The sequence below is a fragment of the Rhinopithecus bieti genome, unplaced genomic scaffold (assembly GCF_001698545.2).
Source record: "Rhinopithecus bieti isolate Rb0 unplaced genomic scaffold, ASM169854v2 scaffold_9615, whole genome shotgun sequence".
In the NCBI taxonomy this organism is placed as follows: Eukaryota; Metazoa; Chordata; class Mammalia; order Primates; family Cercopithecidae; genus Rhinopithecus; species Rhinopithecus bieti.
The window spans coordinates 1,095,945-1,108,801 of NW_016806325.1; the positions used below are offsets into that span (position 1 = coordinate 1,095,945).

The following is a 12,857-nucleotide window of genomic DNA, read 5'->3' on the forward strand; positions in this document are numbered from 1 at the left end:
TACTTTGAATTTATAAAACAGGAATAAAACATTTGGGAACTTACAGGAAATCCTTTAGTGATAGGAATTTCAATATTAAAGATGAGGATTCGGGCTCTGAAGCGAGTGCAAGCTTTAATGGGTTCTTTGGGGCCACAAAACACACAGCCAACACTGTAAGAACAACAAAAAAAGAGGAAAGGTAGTTGGGGACAAATTTACATCAAATAGAAAGACCTCAAAACATTTACAAGGAAAGTAAAACAATTAGGGACTTTTTCTAAATATTCCCTTCTGAGCTAAAACATGGCTTTAAACTATTATTAACCTTATGTCATGTTTACACATTAGCGCTTTCACTCAAAGCACATGCCAAGTATGTGTGCTGACATGTATTAATTAAAATTAAGTGAGTTTGCTTACATTTCCACAGGTGTCTATTTTTGGTCAAATGAAATTCAAAATTGAACTAGTAGATTGCAAAATATATGTGTTTAGAGGTGAGATCCTATATGAAGACAACAGTTGCTTAAACTCATTTTCTCACTCACTTGATTTTGATGATATCCATCCCAACCAAAGTAAGACTAACATGATCGCCTGCTGCTGCCCAATCAACAGGTTCATCATGCAGAGTGATTCCTGGAAATGAGTAAGAACCAAAGCATACAGTGAAACACCTCGATATCAAACCATAACAACCAACAGAGTTTGGCTGATTTGTGCTTCATCAGTCACTACTCATCATTTTCAATATGAATGGATTGAGAGTAAGAAGTGTAACTGTGAGCGTTGAGGAAAACACACTTCCTCTAGAACTGACTCTTCTAGAATACCACCCTAAACATAAAGTGACTTGTATTTGCCCATAAAAGGTCGACTTCTGCTTATTTAATCAAGATTTTTAAACTAATTGACACAATTGGTATATTCATTAAACAGGCCCCATTCAAATATTTCTATTATATTAATGGATACAGACAAAACACACTTCAAGTTACTCATAATGACATAAAAGATGGGACTGGAGAAGATGTAGCAGTATTTTCTTGAGTTTTGCTTTTAATTAGACAACCACCTAAACAATTAATCCTTGTTTTCCAAGTAACCCATAGGACACGTACTCTCAGTCAGAATTTCAAATGGTCTTCTCAGCAGGCCCCTTAACTACTCTTGGCTCAAAAGAACTTCTTTCCAGAGAGAGATCTGCGTACTAATGACTGCTTATATGAAAAGAAAAATATTAAGGAAATAGTGATAAGAAAATTTAATTTAAAAATGATTCTAGGTGTTGCTATATATCTGGAGATATACATCTATTTACCTAGACATAGTCCTGAAGGTAGTCGGGGAGAGCAGTTCCCAAGGGCAATACTCAGCTATCTTATTCAAAGGCTTTTAAAATATATCCCATATTTTCTGATTTTATGGAATCCATTTATGGATTAAGTTCCTTTCCATAGGAATGTAGGTCTTTTGACAAAGAGAATGTGTAGGCCAACCACTGTGGATAGTTCTTGATTGACATGTTGACATGTTCTTAGTAAATTATAATCCACCCATATCTTTCTGAAAATACTCATTTCCTATGCAGCAGGGACAGTTTCTGACTTTTAGGGAGCTCAAGGATTTAACTTTAAGAGCTCTGAGACAATCTAGAGTTTTATGCAAAATATCATGTATGTGCACATCTGTATTCATCTTGAGAAAAGAAGGCATAACTTTCTTCAAGTATCAGAAATTCTTCCTCCCAAACATGTTAGCAATTATGGTATTAAGGAATGTTTGCTAAATATCAACTTACTAGATTTCATTTTAAAATGTAAATTTAGAATGACCGTATCTGAATTTTGCTATGAAATATGGAATTAAAAACAGAAGCTAGGTATTTACATACAATAGATATTGCCTTTGGCTTAAAAATTTGTAGAGGTTTCACACTACAAGTTCAATTAACGGTATAAAATTTTCCAAAGGTAATTATATTATCTGGTTCTTCTTCCCCTCAATCATGTTACACTGTTTCACATATGACATTTATCAAAAAACTTTTCTCACTGGACAAACATTACAAAAAGAGGTCCTTTTTTCATACTCCATGAGCTTGATATGTTAATAAAGTAAAAAAAGTAATTTAGAATTTCTATTTGTTGATAGTAGATTCAGTCAAGTGTTTCTTTTGGGACAGTACTGGTTAGAGAGCCACAGTAGTACCCAAAAACGTTTAGACAGAACAGTGCATTCAAGAATCAAGTAAACCAAGCAAAAGCAGTAAGGTTAGAAATTGAGGACTGAGAATCTCTCCGTTAAGTTAAAAGTCTGGCTCTCAAGGAGTAGGGTGGTTCTTCCCTGGGGCTTCTGATAAGACTTCTTTCTCAACAAACACTGATTAAAGACAATACTTTAGAGTTTACATGTGGAAAGTATAGAGAAGAGGGGGGTAAAGAATGTGAGACTTTCAGAGGTGACTAAGAATTTTAGAGATTACAAGGGAGCCAATCTCAAGGTCTGTGATAACTTTAGGATCATGGTTTTAATTTATGGCTCTTAATCATAAAAAAATTCTTGTTCTCAAAAAAGATCATTAACATACCAAAAAATTAGTGTTTCAAAAGTATTATAGCTCTAATCACTTTAAAACGCAAAAGCAGAGACCTGTACTTACACACAATGAACAGATCTATAGAAAATGACACTGTTTTTAAAGTGCATATTACTTTTTATCAAAACAGAAATTTCATGATCCCTAGTGAGCAGAAATAAAAAGTTCAAATGGAAATAACTGGCTTTCGCTCCCTTATTCATCTTTAAATATAGTTTAAACCATGTAACTTCAATAGATACTAATTTCTTAAACTTTTCAAGAAATCTGCTTTTAAAGAGAGCATATTAATTCAAGAAAAACATACATTCAAATTTATAAACTAGTCAGGTAAATCTAAACTATAAGAGTAACAAAGAAAAATACTAAAATCTAAAAAATTTTTACATTTTCAATAGGTTATATTTCAGCTTAAAGTGGTTACAAATAATATTATTTTATAGTATAAAACAGATCTTCAGAAATCAGAGGCTTAAAGTTGGAAGCCAGAATAAAAGAGGTATAGAATTAGAAAGTTTTAGTCAAAATTTGGAAAATAACATACATGTACATGTAACATATAACATGTACACATATACATAAATATATATGTATGTATTAGATGTATTAGAAGACAGAAATAATTATCAGCCATTATGAAAAAAAATTAGATCTATATGCAGAAACAGTGACTGGTAATTTAAACTAGTTCAATTTCTCTTTTCAACATTGGGTTTTTTTCCATTTGAAACTTACTTATATCTTCGTATAAAATATACCTACATTTTTTGGCATAAACATGATTGAAGTTGTTAATTTATAGTTTTCTGAAACATACATTTCAAAGTAACAGACTATAGAAGGCTGCTTTGCCATTGACTAGTTAGGGTCAGGCTGAGACGAGATTTAATTTCTGCTACAGAATATTATTCCAAATATATCTGTGAGGTATCTATACATATCTGGTTAAATCCCAACCAGGCTTCTCAAATCAGTGTCAAAAACAGAATGCTACCACAGTTAGAATGTTACATGTACATATATATAGACACAGTCACAACAGAAAAAAATCGTTTAATGTTTTCACATTTTAATCTTCAACAGTCAGTATCATTTTGACAGTCAGTTACAATTTCAGTAAGAGGTTACTTACTTTGGAGTTGTAACTAAACTACTTTTTAAAAATCTGCTGTCTCAACTTAAGGCCTGTTTAGCAAAAGCATCTTGTAGATAAATACCTTTTACGGTACAAGTTTCATTAGGAGGCATTGCTTGTAGTCGGTCACCAGTTTGTATATAACCAGCTTCAATTTTACCAGTTATGCAAAATCCAGATCCTTGATCTGCAAAACATACCAAAATCTTATGATTCATACAGCAATGTTATCTGATGATTAATACTGTTAACTATACTTAGTTCCCAAGTAGTCATATAAAACTAGCAGTTTAATGGACATTAAATAATAGTCATTTCAGAATTAACATTTCCACTAAATATGTCATACCACACTTTACTTTTTTTTTTTTGCAAATAATACTCATATTACAAAAAAAGGTTCATTCCTTTCTCAAATATTTGTTGAGAAATAATAAATATTTGAGTGTCAGACATTATACTAAACTCTGGGGATAAAAAAAATAAAAATGTAAGTCCCTGCCCATAAAGATATACTAGTGAAGAGAAAGATGAAAACAATTACATTGTCCTGAGACAAATGACATTTAAAATATACAATAGAAACATAAAGGTGCACCAAATAATCCATGATGGTGAGAATAGACATCTGGGCACTTTGAAGGAGTAAGTGTTTATTAGGTAACTTGTATGCATGAGTAGGGAGAAAAAGGAAGACACTGCTGCCCAGGAAACTGTGTGTGCAAAGGCATAACCAAATGTGCAATGGGCTAAGAGCCATGTGTCACTTGTTGGGGCCATGGGGAGGGGGCCACATAGAATAATGAAGAAAAGGCAAGACAGGAGGCAACAGAGATAGGGAAGGGAGAAATAATAAAGGGGTCTCATAAATCATGCTTAGGGTTTAAATTTCATCCTGCAGTGAAGTAATAAGAAGCCAGTAAATATTGTGACCGGAGAAATAAGGTGATGGTATTTCTGTCTTAGAGTAGAGGCTGATACAAATGCACAAACTTACTACAGAAAGGGAATAAACTCAAGAATTCGGGAATAAGGAACAACAAGTTTGGAGTGATAAGGAAGTGAAGACTAATGACAGGGGAAAATCTGAGATGATGATGCACTAACTGTGAGATATGAAACTAAGGACAAGATCCATTTTAGGCTTGGTAAATCTGAAGTGTCTATGAGACATACACATGCAGAAGTTGCATTCCAGGGGGGACCAATCACATCACATTCCATAAGAATGGTAACCCTAAAAGAATACTCTCCCAGGACAGATGTCCAGTAGTGCTTAGACAAGTGTGTGGAGAATGAGTGAAAAGGTTTGGGTTGGAGATACAGATTTGGGAAGCATCAAGATGCAGTAGGTAGAGAAACTCATGGATGTCAGTTTGAAAGGACTTGCAGAGTAAGAGGACTGAGGCATAGCAGAACACTGTTTAAGAGACAGAGAATGAGGAGCCCACAGAGAAGATATAGAGCGGTCAAAGAAACAGACAGGTTAACAGGAGAAAGCAGGTCACAGAAACCAAGGGAGGAGTTTCAAGGTGGATGTGGCTACCAGCATCAGAACCAATGCCAAATTCAAGTAAGATAGAATTGAAAGTGTATATTGACTTTGGCAACCAAGAGGTCATTTCATGACCTCAGGAGGAACACACTCAGGAGAGCAGCGTAGGCGGAAGCCAGGAAGCAGCCTGAAAGGGGAACAGGAGGTGAGAAAGTACAGTCAGTAAACACTGTTAATCAAAGAAAAGTAACCACCTCTTGTATTCTTGACAAACAATGGGCATATTGGAAACTATTAGCNTTACAAATAATATTATTTTATAGTATAAAACAGATCTTCAGAAATCAGAGGCTTAAAGTTGGAAGCCAGAATAAAAGAGGTATAGAATTAGAAAGTTTTAGTCAAAATTTGGAAAATAACATACATGTACATGTAACATATAACATGTACACATATACATAAATATATATGTATGTATTAGATGTATTAGAAGACAGAAATAATTATCAGCCATTATGAAAAAAAATTAGATCTATATGCAGAAACAGTGACTGGTAATTTAAACTAGTTCAATTTCTCTTTTCAACATTGGGTTTTTTTCCATTTGAATCTTACTTATATCTTCGTATAAAATATACCTACATTTTTTGGCATAAACATGATTGAAGTTGTTAATTTATAGTTTTCTGAAACATACATTTCAAAGTAACAGACTATAGAAGGCTGCTTTGCCATTGACTAGTTAGGGTCAGGCTGAGACGAGATTTAATTTCTGCTACAGAATATTATTCCAAATATATCTGTGAGGTATCTATACATATCTGGTTAAATCCCAACCAGGCTTCTCAAATCAGTGTCAAAACAGAATGCTACCACAGTTAGAATGTTACATGTACATATATATAGACACAGTCACAACAGAAAAAAATCGTTTAATGTTTTCACATTTTAATCTTCAACAGTCAGTATCATTTTGACAGTCAGTTACAATTTCAGTAAGAGGTTACTTACTTTGGAGTTGTAACTAAACTACTTTTAAAATCTGCTGTCTCAACTTAAGGCCTGTTTAGCAAAAGCATCTTGTAGATAAATACCTTTTACGGTACAAGTTTCATTAGGAGGCATTGCTTGTAGTCGGTCACCAGTTTGTATATAACCAGCTTCAATTTTACCAGTTATGCAAAATCCAGATCCTTGATCTGCAAAACATACCAAAATCTTATGATTCATACAGCAATGTTATCTGATGATTAATACTGTTAACTATACTTAGTTCCCAAGTAGTCATATAAAACTAGCAGTTTAATGGACATTAAATAATAGTCATTTCAGAATTAACATTTCCACTAAATATGTCATACCACACTTTACTTTTTTTTTTTGCAAATAATACTCATATTACAAAAAAAGGTTCATTCCTTTCTCAAATATTTGTTGAGAAATAATAAATATTTGAGTGTCAGACATTATACTAAACTCTGGGGATAAAAAAAATAAAATGTAAGTCCCTGCCCATAAAGATATACTAGTGAAGAGAAAGATGAAAACAATTACATTGTCCTGAGACAAATGACATTTAAAATATACAATAGAAACATAAAGGTGCACCAAATAATCCATGATGGTGAGAATAGACATCTGGGCACTTTGAAGGAGTAAGTGTTTATTAGGTAACTTGTATGCATGAGTAGGGAGAAAAGGAAGACACTGCTGCCCAGGAAACTGTGTGTGCAAAGGCATAACCAAATGTGCAATGGGCTAAGAGCCATGTGTCACTTGTTGGGGCCATGGGGAGGGGCCACATAGAATAATGAAGAAAAGGCAAGACAGGAGGCAACAGAGATAGGGAAGGGAGAAATAATAAAGGGGTCTCATAAATCATGCTTAGGGTTTAAATTTCATCCTGCAGTGAAGTAATAAGAAGCCAGTAAATATTGTGACCGGAGAAATAAGGTGATGGTATTTCTGTCTTAGAGTAGAGGCTGATACAAATGCACAAACTTACTACAGAAAGGGAATAAACTCAAGAATTCGGGAATAAGGAACAACAAGTTTGGAGTGATAAGGAAGTGAAGACTAATGACAGGGGAAAATCTGAGATGATGATGCACTAACTGTGAGATATGAAACTAAGGACAAGATCCATTTTAGGCTTGGTAAATCTGAAGTGTCTATGAGACATACACATGCAGAAGTTGCATTCCAGGGGGGACCAATCACATCACATTCCATGAGAATGGTAACCCTAAAAGAATACTCTCCCAGGACAGATGTCCAGTAGTGCTTAGACAAGTGTGTGGAGAATGAGTGAAAAGGTTTGGGTTGGAGATACAGATTTGGGAAGCATCAAGATGCAGTAGGTAGAGAAACTCATGGATGTCAGTTTGAAAGGACTTGCAGAGTAAGAGGACTGAGGCATAGCAGAACACTGTTTAAGAGACAGAGAATGAGGAGCCCACAGAGAAGATATAGAGCGGTCAAAGAAACAGACAGGTTAACAGGAGAAAGCAGGTCACAGAAACCAAGGGAGGAGTTTCAAGGTGGATGTGGCTACCAGCATCAGAACCAATGCCAAATTCAAGTAAGATAGAATTGAAAGTGTATATTGACTTTGGCAACCAAGAGGTCATTTCATGACCTCAGGAGGAACACACTCAGGAGAGCAGCGTAGGCGGAAGCCAGGAAGCAGCCTGAAAGGGGAACAGGAGGTGAGAAAGTACAGTCAGTAAACACTGTTAATCAAAGAAAAGTAACCACCTCTTGTATTCTTGACAAACAATGGGCATATTGGAAACTATTAGCATATTTCCTCTATTACTAGAACACTGGAAGCTAATAATGATAATGATAAATTTCAATTTCATTGCATGATTTTTTCAAAGCACCTTCATTCATTCATTTTTTTATTCATGTATTAAATGTATCATGTGCCAGGCACTGGGTTAGGGCTGCAGATATAGATAAAGAAGAGACAGTACTTGCCTTCAAGGAGTTCATAATCTAAGTGGGATAAGCAGACAGCATAGAAAAAATTATAACGCTGCATGAAAGCACAATGACAGAGGGTACAAAGAATACAGAGCGAACACGTCAGGGCATGTGGGCAGGTAAACATGCCAGTTATCAATTTACTGCTGCTCAGTTCCAGATTCACTCTGCATTGCCGGCTCTGTGACAATGGAGATTTAGAGGACAAATGACATCCTTACAGTTTTTATTATTCTAATAATAAATCTTACATCCTTTTATTTATTGAGTTTTGAAATTGTATTTCCATTTTATAGTCTTCTATACGGGATATTGCCCATATTAAGTTAGTTATATTCTTAGGTATTTAATATATCATCTCTTCCAGCAAGCTCTGAACCTCTTTTATGTTGGTCCTTCCTCAGGCCAACCTATAAAGTTTCTGTATATCTTTTAGTTGCATTGTTATCATAGTTAATAATTCTTTATATTACATTTCCCATTTCACCTATGTGTGGTATCTAACTCCTAACTGGACCCAGACTGCTACAGATGGATAAGAAATGGACAAGTAAAGAGAAAGAACAATACAACAGGGAAGTATGGGGAGACATGTGGCAATAAACACATCCTATCTGGTTAAGAAACAATAAACAATCCAGTTTGGTTGAAGGATTTGAAAACTAAAGGAATCTAATGGAAGGAAAAAAAAAACTATAAAGTTAGAAAGACAAAAGGCAAGGTTTTCTTATGCTTGAAAGATGAGAAATGGTGAGTAAACTAAAGCTAAGTGACTAAAACTGCATTTTAAGATTAATCTGGCAGTGATCCACACTTGGGCATGGAGAAGAGAGACTCTGAAGGCAATATACTGTCATAACTTAGTCCAGGAAAGAAGGTTAGGAGGGAGTGGGGAAAAGGGGGCTATACTGAAGAAGCACTGCAGAGGTAGCACTTACCTTTGAAAACATCAGACACACATAATCTAAAAGGCTTGTCAATAGATCGCTGGGGAGGCTTAAAGGAATCTGGGAAAAAAAATCGCAAGAGGCAAGGTTTAATTTAAAATTAAATGTTTGACTCACTTCAATAAACTCAATATAATCCCACTTCTCCTAGAAAGTAACTACTTTTTGTAATTACTAATAGCAAATTAACTGTCACTAATATACATGTTGAGCACACCAAATCTGAAATTCTGAAATCTGAAATGCTCCAAAATCTGAAACTTTTTGAGCACTGATATAATGCTCTAAGGAAATGCTCATTGGAGCATTTTGGATTTCAGATTTTTGAATTTGGGCTGCTCAACTGGTAAGTATAATGTAAATATTCCAAAATCCCCACCCCCCGCCAAAAAATTAAAATCCCAAACACTTTGGGTCCCAAGCATTTCAGATAAGGGATATTCAACCAAGTAATAGTTTGTAGTTTATAAAATGAATGTTAATCTCATTTAATTTTAACAATAGTCTATAGATATGTAAACCAGGCACTAGGCTCATTAACTAAGGAAAACTGAGCACTAGACAGGTTAAGTATTGCACATGATGACAAAACAGGCAACTTAGTTCCTCTGACTACAAATCCTATGCTGTTTCACACATGTGACTATCTCCCAGAAAGAACTCTAAATAATAATACCAAGTTTATAATGCATTAAAGCTAGAATGGCAGCATACTTACCAATTTGTTCTAATAAACATAGTCCTTTATACCATTTTGTGAGTTCACTTGACTGAGATCTTGTGATTAGATTTTCACCACTGAGACCACTTGTAGGAATAAAAGCTACATCACTCTCCTATTAAAAAGAATGACTTAAGAAACTTAATACAACATTTTTTAAAACGTTAAAAGATTCACCATTACCATAACTGCACCAAGTTTGCAAAAGCAACAATGTACTTTTTAAAAGGTAATAGAAATCATAGAACTACAGCCCCAAAGTCATCTGATCCAATAATTTTCAACCTTTTTGATTGTGGGAAACTTGCAAATTTATTCCAAAACATTCAAGCATTTGGTAACAAAGGCATATTACAGATGCTTGCTGGACAAATTCTTCCCTATCAGTTTCCACATTCCTCTATGACCTTTCTAAACCTATACCATCTAATTTAATAGGTAGGGTAAAAGTATTTTGCTTACATAAAAACCAACCCAAATATTAAACATATGCAATTTTCTAAGGTGAAATAATCCAAAGAATATATTATATACATGATACTCAAGAGAAAATAAAGCAAAGAGAATTAAACAAATTTAATAAGGATATCAAAGTATTAATTTTTCCTCTTGTACCAGTAAGATGACTTAAGGAAAGTAATAACAAATAAATCTAAAATGATCTTACCTTAAAACCTGCTTGCTTAAGAAAGTGCCCAAGTTTTCCAGTAATCTCTTGAAATCTTTCTTGTTGCCAATTAACCTGATAAAGATCCAATTTATTTTTAAAACTATGCTTCAGAACATGATACATAAAATTTAAATTTCTGCAATGAAATATATTCAAGACTATATCAAATATAAATATAAAATCTATTAAAATCAAAACACAGAATATCAAACCTTGCTAGTAATATGATCTAAAAGTAATTGTTCCTAAAACAGAAAGCCTAGAAATAGTCTCCAGTACATTTAGAATTTTCTATATATGCTAAAAGTGATTTCAAATTTGGGGAGAAAAAGTGAGTATTTTACTCACTTTTGCTTGGACCAACTGTTAGAACAAAATAAAATAATCGGCACTCCCCTCAAGCCAAATAGACTAAAAAAGTATACGTAATAATGAACTCTGGATAATGACATGCCACTGCAGTATTTAGGGGTCTGCAACTTACATGGAAATGCATGCCAAAGAAATGGATTAATGGATAGATAAAGAAGTAGATAGAGAAATCAATATGTGATCAAGTATGAGGCAGAATCTTAACAAGTGGGTATAATATGGATGTTTACTGTAAAATTTTTTTCACTTTTCTTTATAGTGAAATTTTTCATGGTCAAATGCTGGGAAAAAATTAAAAGTACATGTAATAATGATACCATAAAGGAACTAATAGCAAATGTGGGTGAATCAGATCCCAGGGTAAGAAAATACCTAAGCAGGCTGGGTGCAGTGACCCACACCTATAATCCTAGCACTCTGAGACGCTGAGGCAGGAGGATAGCTTGAGGTCAGGAGTTCCAGTCTAGCCTGGGCAACACAGTGGGATACTATTGCTCCAAAAAATTAAAAACTAGCAGAGCATGGGGCACACACCTGTAGACCCAGCTACTAGGGAGACTGACATGGGAGGACTGCTTGAGCCCAGGAATTAAGGTTGCAGTAAGCTATGATGGCACCACAGCACTCCAGCCTGGGCAACAGAGTGAGATCCCCATCTCAAAAAAAAAAAAAAGAAAAAGAAAATACCTAGGCATAAAGACAGAAGTCAAAAGGAACTATTTATAAGTTTGAGTATATGTCCAAAACATACCATAAACAAAAAGCAAAATAACAAATTGGAAAAGATATCTAAGAGAGGATGCAGGGGTAATAACTTTAATAAATAAAGTATGTTTACAAACCGATAAGAAAAAAATAGTTATATAAATGAAGAAATTATATAAATAATTCCCAAAAGAAAAAACAAATTGTTAATATACAAAACATATTTAAATACGAACATTCACAGAACAGTAAATGTTTTAAAAAAGAGGAATCATGTTTTATACATAAATTGGGAAAACAATTTTGTAATAACAGCAGTGGTGATAAGAGTTTAGAAAAGTAAATACACCATATGTGCCAGAAGTAAATAACCAGAATTTTGCTCAAAGGCATTTTAATCATGTTCAGCAAGTCTTAAAAGGTATATTCCCTTAAGCCCAGAAATTTCCATGGAATGAACCATTTCTAAATACATATGCAGGAAATGTTCAAAAGTAAATGTTTAATAAATTATATCTTTAAAATAGACTAGAATTCAGTCATAAAAACAATATCCTCTTTAAGGATTATTAATTACTTGGAAACATGCACAAGAAGACAAGAAAATTATCGTTTTTTAAAAGAAGATGATAAAACAGATAACACAATTTTGTAAATAAAAGATTCTTATCTATAAAAATAAATTGGATGAATATACAAAATGAAATCTTATAAGTTTCTGGGTGGGAAGGAGAATTGGAAATATAGGTTTATTTCTGATTTTTATACTTTCATTCTGCTATAATAAACATCTATTATTTTATAATTTAAAACAATTTTTAGGTTTTAAAATTAATTTTGAAAATAAGACATGTTCTTGCTTAAAAATTACTAACACCTCATTTAAGATGAGAACAGAGAATTTATTTTTAAAAACATGGCAACTGACTAATAAAATGTACACTAGTGGCCGGGCGCGGTGGCTCAAGCCTGTAATCCCAGCACTTTGGGAGGCCGAGACGGGCGGATCACGAGGTCAGGAGATCGAGACCATCCTGGCTAACACAGTGAAACCCCGTCTCTACTAAAAAATACAAAAAACTAGCCGGGCGTGGTGGCGGGCGCCTGTAGTCCCAGCTACTCGGGAGGCTGAGGCAGGAGAATGGCGTAAACCCGGGAGGCGGAGCTTGCAGTGAGCTGAGATCCGGCCACTGCACTCCAGCCTGGGCGACAGAGCGAGACTCCGTCTCAAAAAAAAAAAAAA

General features: G+C 34.3%; 1 protein-coding gene across 2 annotated transcripts in view; it reads right to left on the bottom strand.

Moving 5' to 3' along the window:
* Positions 1-12,857, bottom strand: part of HBS1L (HBS1 like translational GTPase) — a 106,716-nt gene that overhangs the window by 15,277 nt on the left and 78,582 nt on the right. For both annotated transcript variants that reach the window (XM_017875475.1, XM_017875477.1), the window contains 6 exons: positions 10,535-10,609; positions 9,865-9,982; positions 9,138-9,206; positions 6,306-6,410; positions 531-621; positions 45-153 (listed from right to left, as the gene is read on the bottom strand). In XM_017875475.1, coding sequence (XP_017730964.1) covers positions 45-153; positions 531-621; positions 6,306-6,410; positions 9,138-9,206; positions 9,865-9,982; positions 10,535-10,609 — 567 coding nt within the window. The remainder of the gene's footprint in view (positions 1-44; positions 154-530; positions 622-6,305; positions 6,411-9,137; positions 9,207-9,864; positions 9,983-10,534; positions 10,610-12,857) is intronic.